The 21,057-nt window shown below is 34.2% G+C and overlaps 1 protein-coding gene across 1 annotated transcript in view; it reads left to right on the plus strand.

Annotated features, from left to right (window-relative positions):
• The window catches only part of LOC132556172 (structural maintenance of chromosomes protein 3-like), a 29,693-nt gene that overhangs the window by 3,784 nt on the left and 4,852 nt on the right, over positions 1 to 21,057 (plus strand). Inside the window, exons 7-26 of the mRNA XM_060220560.1 lie at positions 342 to 459; positions 2,158 to 2,272; positions 3,010 to 3,070; positions 3,288 to 3,368; positions 3,656 to 3,820; positions 5,008 to 5,129; positions 5,769 to 5,913; positions 6,569 to 6,637; positions 7,563 to 7,666; positions 8,184 to 8,283; positions 8,477 to 8,637; positions 9,141 to 9,282; positions 9,544 to 9,694; positions 10,780 to 10,999; positions 11,297 to 11,378; positions 12,371 to 12,562; positions 13,138 to 13,321; positions 15,490 to 15,560; positions 18,689 to 18,778; positions 20,884 to 20,970. Coding sequence (XP_060076543.1) covers positions 342 to 459; positions 2,158 to 2,272; positions 3,010 to 3,070; positions 3,288 to 3,368; positions 3,656 to 3,820; positions 5,008 to 5,129; positions 5,769 to 5,913; positions 6,569 to 6,637; positions 7,563 to 7,666; positions 8,184 to 8,283; positions 8,477 to 8,637; positions 9,141 to 9,282; positions 9,544 to 9,694; positions 10,780 to 10,999; positions 11,297 to 11,378; positions 12,371 to 12,562; positions 13,138 to 13,321; positions 15,490 to 15,560; positions 18,689 to 18,778; positions 20,884 to 20,970 — 2,460 coding nt within the window. The remainder of the gene's footprint in view (positions 1 to 341; positions 460 to 2,157; positions 2,273 to 3,009; positions 3,071 to 3,287; positions 3,369 to 3,655; positions 3,821 to 5,007; positions 5,130 to 5,768; positions 5,914 to 6,568; positions 6,638 to 7,562; positions 7,667 to 8,183; positions 8,284 to 8,476; positions 8,638 to 9,140; positions 9,283 to 9,543; positions 9,695 to 10,779; positions 11,000 to 11,296; positions 11,379 to 12,370; positions 12,563 to 13,137; positions 13,322 to 15,489; positions 15,561 to 18,688; positions 18,779 to 20,883; positions 20,971 to 21,057) is intronic.

Consider the following 21,057-nt stretch of genomic DNA (forward strand, 5'->3'; position numbering starts at 1 on the left):
AAATATTTTGACTTATCCATATTTCAACTTAAATGAAGTGTATAAATAAGGTTGACAATATCAGTTTCCTGACGTTGATGTTTCAAAATTTTCTATTGTATGCCCAGTGTGTTTTACGGTTTGTTATGTCTGGCAAGAAGTCTTTCTGCTTGGTCTTGTTCACTATTCACACTCTGCTGCTATTAAAACCTCTTGGTCCAGTCCCATTTTGTTGTCTTATAGTTATGTTTTACATAGTTAAGTTTTTTTGTATGCTCTTTGGCAGAAATATTTTGAAATTTCTGTAAGCCTTTTTGATTTATTAAACTATGAATTTAGTCATTAAGTTTTATTGAATTTAGATCAATCAAATGGCAACGGCTCCAGATTCCCAAAGATTGAAACTTTTACGTGAAGTGGCAGGTACTAAGGTTTATGATGAAAGGAAGGAGGAGAGTAAAGTCATACTACGAGAATCAGGTGAGCATTCATTTTTTTAGCCCACCATCTATTCAAATAGATGGTGGGTTATTCAAATCGCCCTGCGTCCGTGGTCCGTCCGTCCGTAAACAATTCTTGTTACTGCTATTTCTGGAAAAGTACTGGATTGATCTTTCTCAAATTTCATATGCAGGTTCCCCTTGGTCCCTAGTTGTGCATTGTACCTTTTTTGAACTGATTTGCATTCAAGATGGCCGACAGGTGGCCATCTTTGATTTTGGAAGTAAAAGTTTGTTACCGCTATTTCTGGAAAAGTACTCGATGGATCTTTCTCAAATTTCATATGCAGGTTCCCTTTGGTTCCAAGTTGTGCAGTATATCTTTTTGGACTGATCCGAAATCAAGATGGCTGACAGGCAGCCATCTTGGATTTTGAGAGTAAAATCTTGTTACTGCTATATCTGAGGAAGTACTGGATGGATCCTTCTGATATTTCATAGATATTGGTTTCCCTTGGTCCCTATTTGTGCATTGTACCTTTTTTGGACTGATTTGAAATCAAGGTGGCCCACAGGCAGCCATCTTGGATGTCGACAGTAATACAGCACAAGCATATTGTCCATTATCCACCTGTAACTGACTGCTATCTAATAATACTTTGGGATCTTTTTCAAATGATATTTGCTAATAGGTGCTTAATAAAAATATCTTGTGCCATCATTGAGTACATTCAATGAAGACCAGTTCATGAACATTTACAACACCTGTTACACGCAAAAAAAAATAAACAAATCTTCAAGAACTGAAAACAGATCCTCAAATGGTGGGCGCCAAGATCCCTCTGGGATCTCTTGTATGATAAATCATCTTCTAGAATTTGGCATTGATAACTTTTATTTGTCTAGAAATCTCCCACAATTTTCATCTTATCTTTTTTCAAACTTGATGGGCGTAATCATCATGACATGAAGTGGTTTTTTACTTGAATGGCAGTTTGATTCACCTGTATTTGGAAGAGTTACTGCCCTTCGTGGTTTCATAATGTTCATTTTTTCTGAAGACATTTCACTCAGTTTCAAATAAAATTCTTTCAAACTTGGTTTTAGTCACCATAACATGAAGTGGTGTTTTTCTTCACAGCAGTTTGATTCATCAATTTTTGACTGAGTTTTATTGCTTTTTTTATTTTTAAGCATTTCAGATTTGTATGAAGATGTTCTCCCACACTTTTCACCAATTTCTCTTAAAATTGGGAGGCTTTATAACCATTATTGGAAATGTTTTTGCGGCATTGGAATTTTACAATTTTGGAAAGAGTTAATGCCCTTCTTTTCTTTTCAACTATTAATTTAGTAGGCTTGAAAACTGCAACATGAGATTGGGCTTTCGTAACATTTTGATTTAACAGTATTTCAAAACGTTATTGCTCTTTATTCTTTTCAGTATTCTAATCTTGTCCAGAGATTTTTTTGTCTTTAAAACTTTGTATGCTTTAATTCATCATTAAAATATCTAGCACTGAATCTTGAATATTTCCTTTCATATGGGACACACAGTATATTATTCTGCCAATGGTACTCTTTTACACTTTAGTTAATGCTTAGATTAAAGATCAGTAGAGAATTTGGTGAACCCTCATTAAGTATGTGACTTGCTGGCTTAATACAATGTTCCTGTATGATAGCAGCCTACTTCATCAAGATGGATTTGCTTTAACACCAATTATTCATTTTATAGAGGGAAAAAGAGAGAAGATTAATGATTTGTTGAAGTATATTGAGGAAAGACTGGCAACGCTTGAGGAAGAGAAGGAAGAATTGAAAGAATACCAAAAATGGGACAAAATGAGAAGGTTAAGTCATGATGACCATCAGATTTTTAATCTGGTCATATTTGAATTATATGATTTTGTGAAAATGATTCCTTTTTTTAGAGTACTGAATAGGACCTTATAACTTTACTAAACTTATTGCAAGATTTATGGAACAAACAAAATTTAACTGGATATTTCAGGCAGGTTTGAGAGATGATTATGAAGTTTTGATAGATAAATAAAAAGGCTGCAATTCTTGATGCTTTGATACTTTTAAGTGATGTTATATTTACAAAACAAAATGTTTTTGGTATATTAAGACTTTTCTGTCCCTTGCAATCACAGATTTTAAAAATGAAAACAAAAGAATGTAGAACTAATATCACTTTCAATATCATCATTTTTCTTTTGAAAGATGCAGTGGTTGTTATTGGTTCAGCAGTGTAACTGCCCATCCAGTGTTAATGATTTGGATCTGAGATATTCTAGTGTATTTAGGACTCATCAGGTGGAAATACACCATATCAGCAAATGAAAAACTAAAAATGTATTGCAAACTATCTATGTAATGGTACACATTAAGTAATCCAAGTATAACTGAAAATCTTCTGCAGATTTTCTCTCTGAATACTCAGAATTGTTGACTACCCAGATTTGCTCATTTGGCTTTAAATGTTGGTCTATTGAAATTGCCATTTGTTACAAAACTAGTGACACTAGATAAGAGCCAGGCTAACTTTATAACAATACAATGTTTGACTGGTCTGGTTTTACAGGTCTCTGGAATACACTATACATGACCATGAGTTGAGAGACACGAGGAAGAAACTGGATGATGTAAGAATCCGTCATTACAAAACACAACTATGTAAAAAAAAAAGAGAGAGATAGAGAGAAAGGAAACATTATCGAAATATTGACGATAGTAATAAAGTAATTTCAATGGTACTTGTGACCTGCATGTGAGGTTCTACATTATGATGTTTCTTTATAAAATAGAACCAGAGCTTAAGATAAAATACAACAATAAAATAGATACAACTTTTTGCTTTAGCTTCAAGAAAAGAGAGAAACAAGTGGTGTACAGACACAGAAATTGCGTGATTCACAGCAAAATGCCAATGATAAAGTCAAGGTAAGAAGAAACCAAACAGATTCCAAGAAATTCCATAGTAACGTAAAGCTATTTCAAATATCACATCAACATGCCAAACATTGAGCAAGCTGCTTGTAATATTTAATAGGTCTATCTTAAAGTTTGGAAGTCTACAAATGTGTAAAGATAAACAAGACAAAAACATTATCAAAGATATTGTATGTGATGAAACATGGCTTTCTATTTTCTGTCTGTTGGCATGCTGCTATGTAAATTTGAATTTAAATAGATGTTATTTTTGTTCTGATCATAAATTTATTGTGCAGGCAATCAATAAAGATCTTAGAGAATTAAAGACCAGGATGCAGACAATTTTAGATGAGAAAGAACAGATTGCATCTGAAAATCAGGATCTAACAAAAAGGAAAGCGAAACTGGAACTTAACATCAAAGATATTCTTGATGATTTAGAAGGTGACAAAAAGGCGAGGGTAAGTTAAGAAACGTTAATATTTTTTATGTATTTTTTTCCTCAAGGGTAGGGCTTGTGACTCAAGTACAGGTGCAGCATATTTTTGGATGGAAAAAATGGGGAAATGAAAAAAAAGCTGCTTCACAGTGACGTTATGTTTTTATCAATGTTACTAGTTAAAAGTGAAACCAACTTTGGAATACAATATCTTTAAAAAAAAAAATTGGAAAACTGAATTTTCATAGGGCTCTTCCAGAATGAAGTGTTAGGGGGTCAGGAGACACTGATTTTTTACTCCAACCACCAATACAAGAAAATTTATTCAATACCCAAGCATGTATACAATGGAGTTTTTACCAAATCCAAATAACCCACACAATTAATTTTTTTACTACAGGCAACCCCCACAGAATGTTCCATGTTAACACATAACCTACAAAATTTCACTCTGTTGCCCTTTTTTCACATCCAAATACATGTTGCTTCCCTGAGCAAAGATATTGTCAGTTTTCCCCAAAAATTAATTTAAAAATGTATGTATATTTTCCAAAACTGTATGAAAAATCTAGCTGAATATTTCTTATTATATATATAAACACATTATTAGCTACCATACATATACTTTAAGTTTGCATGGAATGCAGTGGATAGAAGTATGTTTTATATGCAATTTTTACTTCATTTATTTAACATGTTATTATTTTCTCATGTCTAATACAGGCAAAAATAAAAATTGCTTGTAGCTAGTTAGCTACAATATATTGATGTGATTTTGTATGATGGACATGCCAAGTATCAGCTTGACGAAAACACAACAAAAATGCTTACTAAAGAATGGCCCCGTTAAGGATTTTAGGCCATGTTGGCCAAGCAATATGGCCATCTCGTATATACTTTACTTATCCTTCACCATGGGAGTTTCAAACCAAAACAAGTTATCCTCCAAAAGAATAAATTTGATGATCTAATTTCAATCTCTTTAAAACTCAAAAACAACTGAATTGTTTGACCCACAAAATCTGTTTTTCTATAGTAAGTTTACTCCCACATTTATATAATTCAATTTGTAATGGCACCAATCACACACAAAATACACTTTATTGTCCTAACCACCCAAAAAAGCCCAATTCAACTGCTTCCCAACACTGCCCATACATTTAATTCAGAAATTGTCCTAACTCTGAATTTTTTTTTATTATTTTTCAGAAAAAAACAGAAGAAGAGCAAAAGAAAGTGAATGAAAGAATAGCCAAAACACAGGCTTCCTTAGAGGCCATTACACCACAGTATGAGGCCCAACAAAGTCGGGAAGAGAACTGCACACAACAGTAAGTTAAAAACAGGTTGAATCATCTTTGCAGGATTTCCAAACATGAGGAAGTCTTGATGGATATTTGATGTGAGTGCAGACATTGTGAATACTCTGAAAACATTCATTTTCGTGTGGTTTTGTTTTTGTTCATTTTATGGGAATTCTTAATTAACTGATTCATATGTCTACAAACTGTAAGAATTAATATAAACAGATTTATAGAGCAACATTTATCCACGAAATCATGTGTCCATGAAATAGTAACTTAGAAAAAGATAAACAAAGAAAATTGAGTCACACAAATATATCTAGTTTTATAGTATGGACTTCCACTTTCATTAATAGATCTTACTTACATACAGCCCCCTCCACTTTCCAATTTCATATTCTCAATAATGATGCATAACAGCTGTTATACCTGATAGTGCTATAAATAGAATGTATTAAAGCTGCCTAGTCCAAACCAAAAGGTAGGGGATCAAATCTCAGTGATGGGGATGTTTTTGTATACAAGGATTATATTTCTTTTTTTATATTTTGTGATAAATAGACAAGAAATTGGATATGTTGTTTATTGGAGGAACAATGCAGAATGCTGAGACTCTCTGCCTTTATTATGTATGTATGACATAAAGACTGCTTCATTTCTTCTAAGATTATCATTGGCTGAACAAAGACGGAAAGAACTTTATGCTAAACAGGGTCGAGGAAACCAGTTTACGTCTAGGGATGAAAGAGACAATTGGATAAAAAAGGAGCTCAAGTCACTCAATCGAGCAATCAAAGATAAAGAAGAACAAGTGAGTCAAATCATTTTATATCAGAACTTAATCAATACAGAAAAAGAGACACTTTTTTTATTAAAAGTAGGCAGAGGAGCAAACTTGTTCAATAAATATAGGGGCAAACTTATGTTAGACAGATATAGGCTAGGGGGAGATAAATTATTCTAGACATATAGAGGGGTATGCATATTCTTATACAGATATAATACCTATTCTAGACAGATTAAAAGGCATAGATAGAATGAAAGGTAAATTATTGTAGGCAAATAAAGGGACAAACATATTCTGGGTGGATCAAAAGGCATAATAGCTCTAGATAAATATAGGTGTACACTTATTCAAGTAAACAAAAAAGCACAATCATCGCAGACAGATGGAGAAATAAAAAATATCAGATTGTTGATGTGTCGATGAATACTGCTATCTTGACCTTAAAGCACTAATAATCTAAATCATTGAAATATTTTTAACATGGTCAGGTGATCATTGAAGATTTTTGACTTCTTGTGTTTGGAACCAGTCAAATGACTATCCTTGAGCTTCAACTGTCCTTAGATAGATACACATGTATATAAAGATAAAGAAACCATTGACTTGTTGGAATGTTTACTATCGATTAAAGCTAGGCAATTTCTCTGAAAGACTAATAGTTGTTTCTTTGAAATTTCAGATCCGCAGATTACGGGAAGATTTAACTAATGACACGAAAAGAGCTGAACATTTAAAAATTAATATACAGGTATGTCATTTACAAGTCAATAAACAGGTTTGTCATTCAGTGTACATACATGTCATTCATAAGTCAGTGTACAGGCTTGTCATTCACTACAGGTATGTCGTTCACAAGGCAGTATACAGGTGTCATTCACCAGTCAATATACAAGGGAGTCATTTAATTGGCAATATACAGGTATATTCTTCACCAGGCAATATATTGGTTTGTCATTCATCAGTCAATAACCAGGTGTGTCCTTCACAAGTCAGTATGAAGACAGGTGGGTCTCAAGAATTTATAAGACTAGAGGAGCTTTTGACATTGCCTAGTGTCCATTTGAATGTCTGTGTGATAGCTGATACTTGTAATTATTTTCCTTATCACGATGGTGTTTCAGAGACCTTCACAAACCGGTGGTACATGGGCATTTATTAGGATCCCTGTGACATACAAAGCGGCAATTGTGACCCTTGTAGCATTAAAATGCACAGTATTTCTTCTTTTTGGGTGATGTCAAGTTTCACATTCATCAAAACTCAACGATGAATGGACCAGTATTTCTGAAAGCAAACCTAGTATCTCAGGGCTCTCGATCTGCCAGATTTGGGGCCGATATTTGGCCCCATTCCCAATGTAAAATAGTATCTTTTTTCCCAATTTATACCCCAAGTTTTCCCAATTCTAAGAAAAAAAAACGTTATTTTTCACAATTCTAAGGGCCCCGGGCCCCAGTCCCAAAATGGGGTGTGAGAGCCCTGTATGTTTTCTGTTGTGATTTGAAGTTAAGGTCAGGTCCTGCAAGGTCTGGATGGATTCTAAACTACAGTAGCAGAATAACTGTATTTTAACAAACAGCTTCAGATTGGAAGCATTCATTTGTAAAATATGTGGTTGTATGAGAAAAAGAAAGACAAAGCAAAATTAAGTTTATAATTACTAATTATTTTAGGACATTGGTAGCAAGACTGACCAGAACAAAGATATTATAGACCAGAATCAGAGGAGTTCATCAGACATGAAGAAAGAAAAGGAAACCATCCATAATGAGAGAAAGTAAGTATGGCTAATGGAATTCCATGTATACAGTGAGTGATGGAATCACAGGTATGCAGTGAGCAATGGAAGTTTAATTACACACGTTCTAAACAATGCTCTGAATTTACTGACTAGAAAATTACATTAATTATGATATTTATGATTGTAAATGGGAAACAAACCACATTAGCTGGGATATTTAGACATTGTTACATATGTTGATTTATTTGTTAGTTAGTTTTCATGACATCAAGCTAACTGCCATCTAAACATACCTTTGTTTTCAGGTTATTTTTTGCCTTGTCTACTGGAAGAACTTGGAGGTTCAGTAGTGAATGTTATTACTATTATGTATTGGATTCCACGTGATATTTTTAGTTTCCTTAGTGTCAATGACTATGGTCACTAACTAAATTGGAGATTGATTTTAGCACAGTAAAATTTATCATTGATTGTTTTCAAAAGTTAATTTTTGGATCTTTTAAGTTAGTATTTCGATAGAAAGATCAAATACATACATTATTTCAACTTTCAGCGCTATGTGGAGACAGGAAAACATAATGCAACAGGAGCTAGTTGGCATTCGTGAGGAGCTTAGTAAAAAGGAACAGGCTCTACGTTCAATGACGGGAAAGGTAGGGAGACACAGATACTGGTACAGTGATCATTGATCTTAGATTAGTTGGTATTTGTTTCAATCACTTGTTTTCAAGTAATTATGAATATGAAAGAGATATATTTTAATTTGATACTATTTAAGGTGAAAATAATTTGATGGTTTTTATTTCAAAGAAGAATACAGTATAATTCTTTACACTTTTTCACCAGGCAATTTTAAATGGAATAGACAGTGTACAAAAAGTGATACAGTCTTTCCGAGATCAGCGAAAATTTTCTGAGGTGTGTGATGGCTACCTCGGTATAATGATAGAAAACCTAGACTGTGACAAAGCCTTCTTCACATGTGTAGAGGTCACAGCTGGCAGCAGGTAAGGTCATGTTAGATATTCTGTTGATTCTGAAAAGTAATTTATCTCAGAACAATTCATATTGATGAAATATTCCAAAGCAATACATATGCAGTTCTGGCTTCAAGTAAATTCACTTCACTTACGAAGACTTTTTTTAAGATATATTTATGTTAGAATTCTTGAATTTAAAAGTAATTTCCAGCAGATGTTAAAGAACTTGTGCTTCCATGGAAAGTAGATGCATGCCATGAAGAGAAAAAATACCACTGGTCTTGAGATATTGTTTTTCTGTAGTTTTAAGGTGATGACTTTTCTGTGATACTAATTATCTGTGATACAATTTTACACCTGATGATAGCAACAATGGAAACTTATATTCATTATTTGCTCTCTACTTAAGTATATTCTTGTCATATTTTACATTTGTTAGTCAGCTAGGCAGAACAAAAATGAACTTGATTCACATAAATCTGTTTTACATAAAAGGTTTTACCGTTTATATGGCTGTTTTCTTCTTACAGATTATTTCATCACATAGTTGACACAGATAGAACTGGCACAAAGATCTTGGCAGAGATGAACCGACTTCGGTTACCAGGGGAGGTAACCTTCATGCCTCTGAACAGACTGGATGCTCGTGACACCCCATATCCTAATATTAGTGTGAGTACTGGTTCATAGGTTGAATGAACTCATAATTTGTGAATTCCCCAGCAATTTCATCTTTTTCCCTGAAAAAATTTTCTGTATATAATGTGCAAAGAATTTTTTTATATTTACAAAGAAGGTTGTTGGCTTTTCATCAAACAATCTTCGCTTTTTTACCATCTTTTCTATTTTCTGTAGCTGCTATAATTATGTTTCATTACTGGATATAGCGCTTTGTGTGAAAACAAATCATTAATTCAAGCATTTTTTCCTCAGGATGCAATCCCAATGATCAGCAAGCTCAATTATGATCAGAAATTTGCACGTGCAATAAAACATGTCTTCGGTAAAACGCTGATTTGTCGGAACATTGAGACTGCTACCCAAATAGCTCGTACACAAAATCTGGATTGTATAACTCTGGATGGTAAGTTTCAGCTGGTAAAATTAGTTTCTGTTCTGTGGAATTTTTGTGTAATTTATTTTGAATATTTAAATTGAAGATGTTTGTTGAATGCTTCATTACCAATTTGCCAGAAGTGTTAGTTTTGTTCTTGGCTCTACCTTTGAAACCATGATTGTAGTTTCACTCTCAACCTACCTGCATCTGTGAAAGTTTGTCAGAGTTTTAGTAGCTTCAGTCCTTGTTGGATTCTCAGCATACTTCACACACTTAAAGATCAAAACATCTTTGAAAAGTTTGTGTTTAAGGTTCATTTGGTCAAGTTAGTGTTACTATTATGATAAAAACTTTGTAAGCTCTTGCGGCTTTATTCCTGCAGGAATTCTCATCAAACTTCAAACACCAATAAAGCATCAAAATTTCAGCGTTGTGGTGTCAAGGTCACTGTTAATATTTTTGGAAAATCATTGTCAGTGCCCTAACTTGTGGTGGCCAATAGGGGGCAAGTATTGCTTCAGCAATACTCCATATGCTTATTTTAGATGTTTGTTGACCTAATTCAATAATCAACAACTTTCAGACATATGTCTGGATACCCATATGAAAATGTTTTTTTTCCAATGTAGCTAGAATGTCGGGTAATTATGTCTCACATTTAGTATCTGTGAGTGTTTGTCTGTAGCACCTCAATACATTTAATTCACATTCTGCCTATAGTATGACATCAAGTTCTACACCTGATTAGACTTTGGTGGTCCTAGGTGAATATTAAAGACATAAAAGTGACCCTTGACAACTCAAGAAATAAAACAAAACATGTGTTTTAGATTTAGCTACAAATCAAGTTCCACACATGACCAGATTGCTGGTCCTTGGTAAGAGGTTAAAGGTCAAAGTCACACTTGAGCACTTTCGATAACAGAGTATATCCTTGGTCATTTTATTTTTTTCATTTCAAATAAATTCTAATGATTGACAGGCATATGTGAGCTTTATAAGCTCTCTCCATGACTTTGATTCCCTATGGATATCTAAATATCTGTGTAACTGCTCAATAAATATTTTCAAACACCTTTATTTGAGTTAAGCAATGTCTTCTTTTACCCTAGGTGACCAGGTAAGCCGCAGAGGTGCTCTGACAGGTGGCTTTTATGACACACGGCGATCTCGACTTGATCTGCAGAAAAGTAAGCTGGAGTTACAACAGAAGCTTGATACACAGGAAAGAGAATATGCTGCTCACAAGTCTAAATTAGAGGTCCTGGAATCTAAAATCAATAATCTTGTTAGTGAAATGCAGAAAACAGAAACGAAAAACAGCAAAAACAGGTAAACAGGCCATCCTGGGATTTAATTAGCATCTTAATAATTCTTGTCGTTTGAATTGTCAATTTGCACTGGTTATAGCAGAAATATAAGATTTTGCCTCAAAACGAATTGATGCGTTTTATAAATCACTACCAGTACTGGTAAAAGTAAAGTTATAGTACTCCAATATGAAAGGATATGGGAGTTCAAGACAGTCCACAGATAAAGAGATGTTTATTTTCCTCAGATTCCTTGGAGTTTGAATGATAATGTTGTTAAACTAAATAAGATAAAGACTATTAATATGTGACCTTTCAGAGACACGTTTGAGAAGATGAGAGCAGATCTAAGATTGATGACAGAAGAACTACAATCCATTGAGAGATCTAGATCACCAAAGGTACATGTCACAAACTGAAATATTTTTTCAGTCTCTGAATAATGTGAACCATAGAATGAGAAGCTTTTATAAACTTCGAAGTGATGTCAAATGTGACAAATAATTTTTGATAATTTCCTTAATAATTTTGTGCTAATAGAAATTTCACATCATGAAACTGGTGGCATCTAAAATATTTTCCAGTTTGATTGGTTATAGTAAGTCAGACAATGTTATGATAGTCAATGTTTTACCTCTTGCCTGCAATTTGCTCAGTTACTGCTCGTTGGGGCTTAGACTTAGATGTGATACCTTTTCAGTCAAAGACACAGCTGTTATTTCATTGGTTATTAGCTCACCTGGTCCAAAACACCAGCGAGCTTATGTGATACTGCAAACCTCTGTCATCTGTCCATCAACTTTTTCTACTAATTGCTTCTAGTCATGAATGACTGAGTGGATTTTGACTAAATTTGATCAGAAAAATCTTTGGGAGAAGAATTGCAATTTTAAAAATAGATGGTTGGTCTTGCCCAAATTTGGTCTGACGCATCCTGGAGTAAATTGAAAATATGTCTTGTATAAATGGTTTTTGTAGGCCTCTGGGGATGGAAGGGGAAATAGAACAAATTATTTGAAATTTTTAGTAGGAAATGCAGGACCCTGTCCCAATTTGGTATGATGCATGTATTGCTTGGCTTACCTGATAGAGTGGTGGCACCCAATGTGGAAATATAGTGTGTTATGTGCTTGGAAACTTAGAATTTCTTTTCCTTTAAGTTTGGATGAAGCAATTTCAGCCAAGCATTGAACCAGGTGAGCAATACAAGCCCAATGAGCCTCTTGTTTTAAGCCCATGGAGTGTCAAAGACATTTGGATGTGATTTCATTGATTATTGCATGTCAGAGGAGGGTCACATTCTAATTCTATTTTCTGTTGTTTGATGTATGATAATTTTGCATGGCACATTGCACAAGTTTAGAATACTGTCATAAGCACATTTGATCTGCAGGAGAAGAGTGTAGCCAGTTTACAGACAAGTTTAGAGGCTATGCAGGGATCAGCTGCCTCACTTAATGAGGAGCTTGGCTCAGATCTTCTGTCTCAACTGAGTGTGGAGGACCAGAGAGAGGTAGATTACCTCAATGACCAGATCAAACAACTTACACAGCAGAACAAGGAGGCTCTTACAGAGCGTATACGGGTAAGGATTATCTCAGACTGAATGGATTTAATCAACCAGATGGTTTTAGTTATACTTCAGTGCTAGGTTTTGTAGAGACCAGACAGAGAGAAAGTTTCACAATTCATATTGGTTATTTTTTATGGTTATATTGCTGAAAGGAAACAAAATCAAAATTTATGATATGGCTATTGTAAAATGTCAGTATCTAGGTATTCTGTATAAAGTTATAAGTATGTTTGTCTTGGTTGTCGCCAGGGTGATGATTGTGCTTTGAGTATTCAAACCATTAGCTACTACAAAATTTTAAATCTTTATGATTTTTAGAGAAAGAATTTCTTAGTTTTAAGTCATTTTGCTGGAAACAAGATGCACTTCTTTAGTTTCATTTCAGGTTTTGTGTATATAAACAATGATTTTATTAATATCTACTTAACCCTATTCCAGAAATATTATGTTCAGGAAACACTTTCTTTTGAAAAACCACTGTATACAAATAGAGTTTCCCAAGGCTAACTGTAAGCTTAATATATATGGATTAACATTTGGTCATTGTTTAAGAATAACTGGTTATTTGATCTGTTTTGTCCTAATAGTTAGAGGGTGAGAAGAACAAACTAGATAACCTTCTCCACAACAACCTGATGAAAAAGCGTGACCGTATCATCCATGAGTTACAAGAAGTGTCCGAGGAAGACAGACGGGCTAGACTTGAAACATTAAATGCAGACCTAATGACTGCAGATGAACGAATAGTGGATCTCAAGAAACAATCAAAAGGTATAGTCTCTATTCCAGGGTTCTCTCCAGAGGTTGCCAATTTTGCAGTTTGTGATTAAAAAAAATTATTTGGCGATTAAATATTGAGTTTGGCAATGTTTTCGGCAACAAAATCACTGATTCTTTTGAAAAATGAGCCAGTAGTCCATTCATTATGTTATACAGGTAATAGTGGTCATGCGGCTGTCTTATCCAGATGAATTCACAGCACAATTATCTACTAACTAGTGACATGCAATGACCATAAATCCCCTCTGATGTGTAGGGTTCACGGTGAACAGTGTGTACATAGTAGACAATAGACTAGGTCTCTGACAGGAAGCACAGGGCATTCGAGACATGACAGGGATTATCAATAAGAGTCCTTACATGCAAACTACCTATTGTGATAATTATTACATTTAACACTAGTAGTAGATAAAAACCAGCTTTGTATCGAAAAAATACGGAGAAAATAGCAAGGTGTGTGTCCTTCAAACCAGGGTACTTTTTTCATAGATTAATGCTTATGTATGAAATACAAACTGCAATTTAAGTAAGAAATACAATAATACTTACCAGAAAAGTTGATTTTACAGTTCAAATGCAGTCATTTAAAAGATATTTCTCCACCAAAATTGTAATGATCAACTAATAGGAAGTTAGCAAAGGAGACTAGTTACATAGTACCAAAATGGATGCAGACCCGAATTCAGGAGTTATTGTTTTTACAGTTGATATGAAATATAAAATAAAAAATGAAAAATTTAAATACATTTTACACAATTTAGATAAAAATTATGACAGGAACAATAAATGACTCCAATCTAACATTTTGCACAGAAAATATTTAACTTTACTATATTTTTTTTCATATTATGAAAGTTATTTATATCAAAGTCTTTGCAATTATCAAGTATAAATACATTTTTTTGAAAAGTATTAAAATCAATTTTGCAATTTATATCTTAATTTTATATCTGTTTTAAAAAGATACATGTACACTTTTGTGATTAACAGCAGTATGGTGTAATCACCATACTGCTGTTAATGTTCCCATTTAAATGTATTTGGGGTCAGAACTCCAGATATTTTATGTATTTAACTATATTATGCATGGACAATTTATTTGGTTACAATTAATTCAGGATGTTTTTCACAAAATATGAAGTGCATGTGCATGACATTACTGCCAGGGTGCTATTTTATTCAGCTACCTAGTATGTTTAAGACCTTATTGAAACAAGGGTACTGAAACTAAATGTGATTTCTTTATTACAGATCATATAAATAATAAATACTTAATCATATCAGAACAATTAGCTCTATTATTTAAACATGGTTTTTGACCCAATTATATTTGGGTCCTAAATTTATGATTGGGCGAAAAAATATCAAGTTTGATGAAATGTTTGGCACAAGAACATTGAAGGCTTGTGTGACCCCTGTAATCCATCATTGAAATAAAATACAAGAAATCTTTCAAAGTCAGCATTTTTAATTAAAAATGCCAACATGAATTATTATGGAAAACTGTTTTGTAAAATCTATGAAAATTGTATGTAATATTTTTGAGATTTATACAGATCAGAAATATTTTTTGAGAAATGTAGTATAGTAAGGAAAATGTTTTATAGTGTTGTTGTGGAAAAGGATCTTTGGATGCACATTGTGTTGACGTTATCTTTGACGAGTTGGCCATCGCGACACGCTCGATCATGTCAACTCATCCCGAAGGTGATGTACGACGGTGCGTTACAATATCGAGTGTAGTTTGCACCCGGTCATACCTGAGAATAGACGTGTTTTCCACGCTCTCGGTGTGATTGCAAACTATATCATACAGACCTGTTCTGTACTATATATTTACGCATCATTCTCCTTATATCTATAAAGCCTTACAACAGTGTAAAATTTGAGGAGTTTCCACAATTTTGTATTTCTAGTATAATTTGTGTGAGAAAGAACAGTACAGAAAGAAATAAAACTTAATACATAGGTACCGAGATACATGCAGCACAACAAGTGAAATGTTAGTGATGTGTTAATGACTTGATAATGACCTGACATCTTCATCAGACGTCATTGATATTCACCTGTACCTATCAAAAGAAAATGTAAAGGGAAAAGTATAGAATGTTGAATCAGATTTCCTGGAAAACCATGTCAGTTTCTACTTTTTGCTTCAGAACTGGATGACCAATTAGATAAAATGAATAAAGAACAAAAGAACTTACAGAATAATTTGGAATATTGGAAGGTAAGTGTCATATCTTCTGCAAGTATTTGTGGTACCCTAAAACAGGTTAAATACAGAACTTTTTTCCTCTTGTTTGTAATTCCTTCTATATGATATTGCTTTACTTTAATCACTTTAATAGAAACTGAAAACTGCTTAATTATTATCTGTTTAAGTGAAGTCAGGGAGTATGGTCTTGTGTTTTATCATATTATGGTTATATGCTCTGTTTAGCTAAAATATGATGTATTTTGGATACAAAGGGGGAAGTTGACATCAAATTGATCTGCAAATGACAGGTCTTAAGTACCAGGTACAATCAACATAAGTTGGTTTGAACTGATCTTATATTCATAGTTATAAAAAAACCCAATAAATTCCTTGTTATTTAATACAGTGGAACCCACTTACTGTCATGTCTGTTTTTGTCACTTTCCGGTTATTACATTTTCTTTTTGAAAAACCTGTTTTTTCCCTGTATATTCTATGTAATCCAACATCTGATAATTTTCATGTAGAAAATGCTTAATATCAGTGCATGACTATCACCAAAAAAAGAGAGTAAATCACAGGTAAGTCAGGACAGGAACTATTGATTCATGCCTGAAGGGTCATATGTCACACCTGAATACATAAACATTAATTCAGCCCTACTGGCCAACTTTTCACATCTTGCAACTCCTGAACAATAGATTAACCCACTTACTTGTAAGGTCCAGGCTAGGTTAAATGAGTCTAGTGTATTTTCATTATTAATTGGCTTGCTGATCCCAATTATTAAAATACTTTGTCACTTGTCACAATGGAACCAATGTTGGAGTGAACCCCCTGCTACAAAGGTTTCTGACTTGCTGCTGAAACAACTGAAAAATGAGTCTTCAGAATGCATATCAGGACCAATTTTAAAACAAAGCAGATTGTTTTACTAAAGATATTAAGAAAATAATCAACCATGAACCAACTGTAATTTATGATAAATTGTGTTTATATTGTTTTTATCTACAATGATCCATAGGATACCAAACCACGGCATGTCAATGTCGTGGTTACAAATGTAGCCATTTTAAAATTTATGAAAGTGCATTTCTGATACAAAGCTGAAGATGCGAAAATAAATGATTTTAAGTTTCGCTTAGATTCTTGCTGATATCAACTTTTAATGTCACATCTGTTTATTATCACATTTCCTTCTGACCAATGGAATGTAATATTAAGCAGGTTTCACTGTATTTCCTTATTGTGTCCCTGCCTTGGCATCCTTGAGGTGATGAAGCATTATTCACCTCGTCAGCCACCATGGGACTGCATTTCTGGTTGATTGTTCTTAACTTTTTATTGCCATCATGATTTGTCTGTGGTCTGGCGTCGTTAACTTTTCACATATTCGACTTCTTCTCAAGAACCACTGAACGGATTTTGACCAAACTTGGCACAAAGCATCCCCATGAGAAGTTGCTTCAAGTTTGCAAAGAAAAAGGGTGTGGCCCCAATAGGGGCCCCAGGAGGGGGGAAAGGGGGTAAAATTAGGTAAATCTTTAAAAATCTTTTTCGCATGAACCAATTGTCAGATTAAGTTCATACGTCGTTAAATTTTAAGGTCACTAAGGCTCATGGTGACCTATTGCCATTATGATTTGTTTGTCGTCGTCCGTTGTGCATCGTTAACTTTTCATATTTCCGAATTCTTCTCAAGAACCACTGGATGGATTTCAACCAAACTTGGCACAAAGTATCCCTATAGTAAGATGCATCAAGTTTGCAAAAGAAAAGGGTGTGGTTCCAATAGGGGCTACAGGAGGGGGCAAAAAGGGGTAAAATTAGGTAAATCTTTAAAAATCTTAGTAGGAACCAATTATCAGATTTTCCTAAAATTCAAAATTAATGATTCTTAGGAGTAAGGTCTACAAAGTTTGCGAATTAGAAAAAAATTGGGTCATAAGCAGGCCCTCCAGGGGGCACTAAAAAGGGGTCAAAATTCAAAGTTGACGGATTTCAACCAAATTTAGAATATAGGGTCCCCTAGTGAAGAACATGTGACTTTGAGTTGAAAAAAAAGTGTCTGAGGGGTTCTGGGGCCTCATGGGGGGCAAAAAGGGGTCAATTAATTTTTTTTTGAAAATGGGTTCTAATGGCATTGACCATGTTTTTGGGTTACAACCACACTAAGCACAAAGCATCTGTGTAATAAGACACATTTAGTTTGAGGGGGGGAAAAGTAATGGCTGCAATAGGGGCCCCAGGTGGGGGTAAAAAAGGAGTAAAATTAGGTAAAGTAAGCTTCTTTAAGTTTACAATAGAAAAAGGTGTGGCCTCAATGGGAGCATATTTAAGGGGCAGAAAGGGGTAGAATTTGTTAAATCTTAGCAAATCTTGTTGTCCTGAACCAAAAGTGTAACTTCATATAGATGATCTTTAGGGAAAGGACTGCAAAGTTTGTGAGAATAAAAATAACTGGTCCAAAATTAGCTCTGCTGATATTTGTTACATATTAATCTTTAATAAAGACATGTTGTGTGTTTATGACAACCATATAGGCGAGAAAAAATGTGTAGCCAGATCTTTCATCAAACCCGGATCTTATTACTCGCTGAACCTTCTATGTTCTGAGCTACATGTATAATATGGTTCAATACCTGTGGTAACACTACATTTCTCAGCCTTGATACATATATATTCCTGTCTCAGAAGTACCACAAGATTTTTTCACATTGTTTTATGTGAGTTTTTTTAGTTGGACGCCTTATTGTATTAGGCAAGGAAAAGATTGTGGATAGACTTGAAATTGATCTGATTTTTGTATACTTTAGCTATGCATGTATCTACTAAGCTATAAATTTCAACTTGTAAATGAAAACATGATTTGCTTTATATAAATGTGCAACCCTGGCCTCTGTTTGGCTAAGACATTTTCTACTTCCTCTCAAGAACCACTGGGTGGATCATGTTCAAACTTGATACAGATGTTTTACACACGGTCCTGCACAAGTGTTGTTACATTTTTGGAACATTTTAAAATCCCCAGATAATTGACATATATTCCTCAGGTGACTGTTAAGGCCCCTTGGGCCTCTTGTGGTATGAACATGCCCTGATTAGGTACGAAATATGAGCACACAGACACAACATTGATCCTGTATTTCTTGTTACAGGGTCAAGAAAAAGACAGCCATGAAAAGATAAGTGATGATGCAAAAGAGCTGGAAAAGATGACAAACAAGCAGTCTTTATTATTAAAAAAGGTTTGTTGAAAATAAGGCCAATCCTGCTACAATACAATGAATGTGTAGACTTACTTTAAAAATCTGTGTAGTTTGAGTCAGTTACATATCTGTAGGGTACTCCACAGTTCTAGTCAGTTACATATCTGTAGATACTCCACAGTTCTAGTCAGTTACATATCTGTAGATACTCCACAGTTCTAGTCAGTTACATATCTGTAGATACTCCACAGTTCTAGTCAGTTACATATCTGTAGATACTCCACAGTTCTAGTCAGTTACATATCTGTAGGTACTCCACAGTTCTAGTCAGTTACATATCTGTAGGTACTCCACAGTTCTAGTCAGTTACATATCTGTAGATACTCCACAGTTCTAGTCAGTTACATATCTGTAGGTACTCCACAGTTCTAGTCAGTTACATATCTGTATATACTCCACAGTTCTAGTCAGTTACATATCTGTAGGTACTCCACAGTTCTAGTCAGTTACATATCTGTAGATACTCCACAGTTCTAGTCAGTTACATATCTGTAGATACTCCACAGTTCTAGTCAGTTACATATCTGTAGGTACTCCACAGTTCTAGTCAGTTACATATCTGTAGGTACTCCACAGTTCTAGTCAGTTACATATCTGTAGATACTCCACAGTTCTAGTCAGTTACATATCTGTAGATACTCCACAGTTCTAGTCAGTTACATATCTGTAGATACTCCATGGTTCAAGTCAGTTACATATCTGTAGGTACTCCACAGTTCTAGTCAGTTACATATCTGTAGGTACTCCACAGTTCTAGTCAGTTACATATCTGTAGATACTCCATGGTTTTAGTCAGTTACATATCTGTAGATACTCCATGGTTTTAGTCAGTCACATATCTGTAGATACTCCATGGTTTTAGTCAGTTACATATCTGTAGGTACTCCACAGTTCTAGTCAGTTACATATCTGTAGATACTCCATGGTTTTAGTAAGTTACATAGCTGTAGGTACTCCACAGTTCTAGTCAGTTACATATCTGTAGATACTCCATGGTTTTAGTCAGTCACATATCTGTAGATACTCCATGGTTTTAGTCAGTTACATAGCTGTAGGTACTCCACAGTTCTAGTCAGTTACATATCTGTAGGTACTCCACAGTTCTAGTCAGTTACATATCTGTAGATACTCCACAGTTCTAGTCAGTTACATATCTGTAGATACTCCATGGTTTTAGTCAGTCACATATCTGTAGATACTCCACAGTTCTAGTCAGTTACATATCTGTAGATACTCCATGGTTCTAGCCAGTTACATATCTGTAGGGTACTCCATGGTTTTAGTCAGTCACATATCTGTAGGTACTCCACAGTTCTAGTCAGTTACATATCTGTAGATACTCCATGGTTTTAGTCAGTTACATATCTGTAGGGTACTCCATGGTTTCAGTCAGTTACATATCTGTAGGTACTCCACAGTTCTAGTCAGTTACATATCTGTAGGGTACACCATGGTTCAAGTCAGTTACATATCTGTAGATACTCCACAGTTCTAGTCAGTTAAATATCTGTAGGGTACTCCATGGTTCAAGTCAGTTACATAGCTGTAGGTACTCCATGGTTTTAGTCAATCACATATCTGTAGGTACTCCATGGTTTTAGTCAGTTACATATCTGTAGGTACTCCATGGTTTTAGTCAGTTACATATCTGTAGGGCACTCCATGCATAATTTTTGCACATTTAAAAAGTCCATACATCATCTGATTGTTACTTTGTGATATGTTTTTTGCATGTTTGTGCCTGAGTCAGGTTTTCAAAGATAAAATTCTTTACATCAAGATTGTATCAGATTTGGTATCAGAACATCACTTTTCCCAGGACAAGTATTTATTGTGAATAAGTCCTTAGGACTAATGATTGATTTCTAATGAGCGATCATTTAAATACTATTGTTATACTCCAGAAGATAACCCAAGTGTAGTAACATACTAAGAATTTTGAAATAGATGGTATCAAGGTTAGAGAGAAAATTTATATTCTACACTTACGTATATATAGAAAGAATTGTTCAATTTTCTCATGATCATTATAAATATTGACTTTTTATGCATGTTATTATGTTTTTTTCATTCAAATAATTTAGAAAGATGAATGCATGCGGAAAATTCGGGAGCTTGGATCGTTACCCAGTGATGCTTTTGAAAAGTACCAGAATTTAAGCTTAAAACAGGTATGAACTGCAACGAAATTACTTGGTCTTAAGTACCAAAATCTGGTATCAAATTATTTCATTCTTTGAAAATTATTTGCCAATGAT

Source organism: Ylistrum balloti, unplaced genomic scaffold (genome assembly GCF_031769215.1).
Source record: "Ylistrum balloti isolate Yb309-2 unplaced genomic scaffold, AGI_CSIRO_Ybal_v1 Utg370554, whole genome shotgun sequence".
Lineage (NCBI taxonomy): Eukaryota > Metazoa > Mollusca > Bivalvia > Pectinida > Pectinidae > Ylistrum > Ylistrum balloti.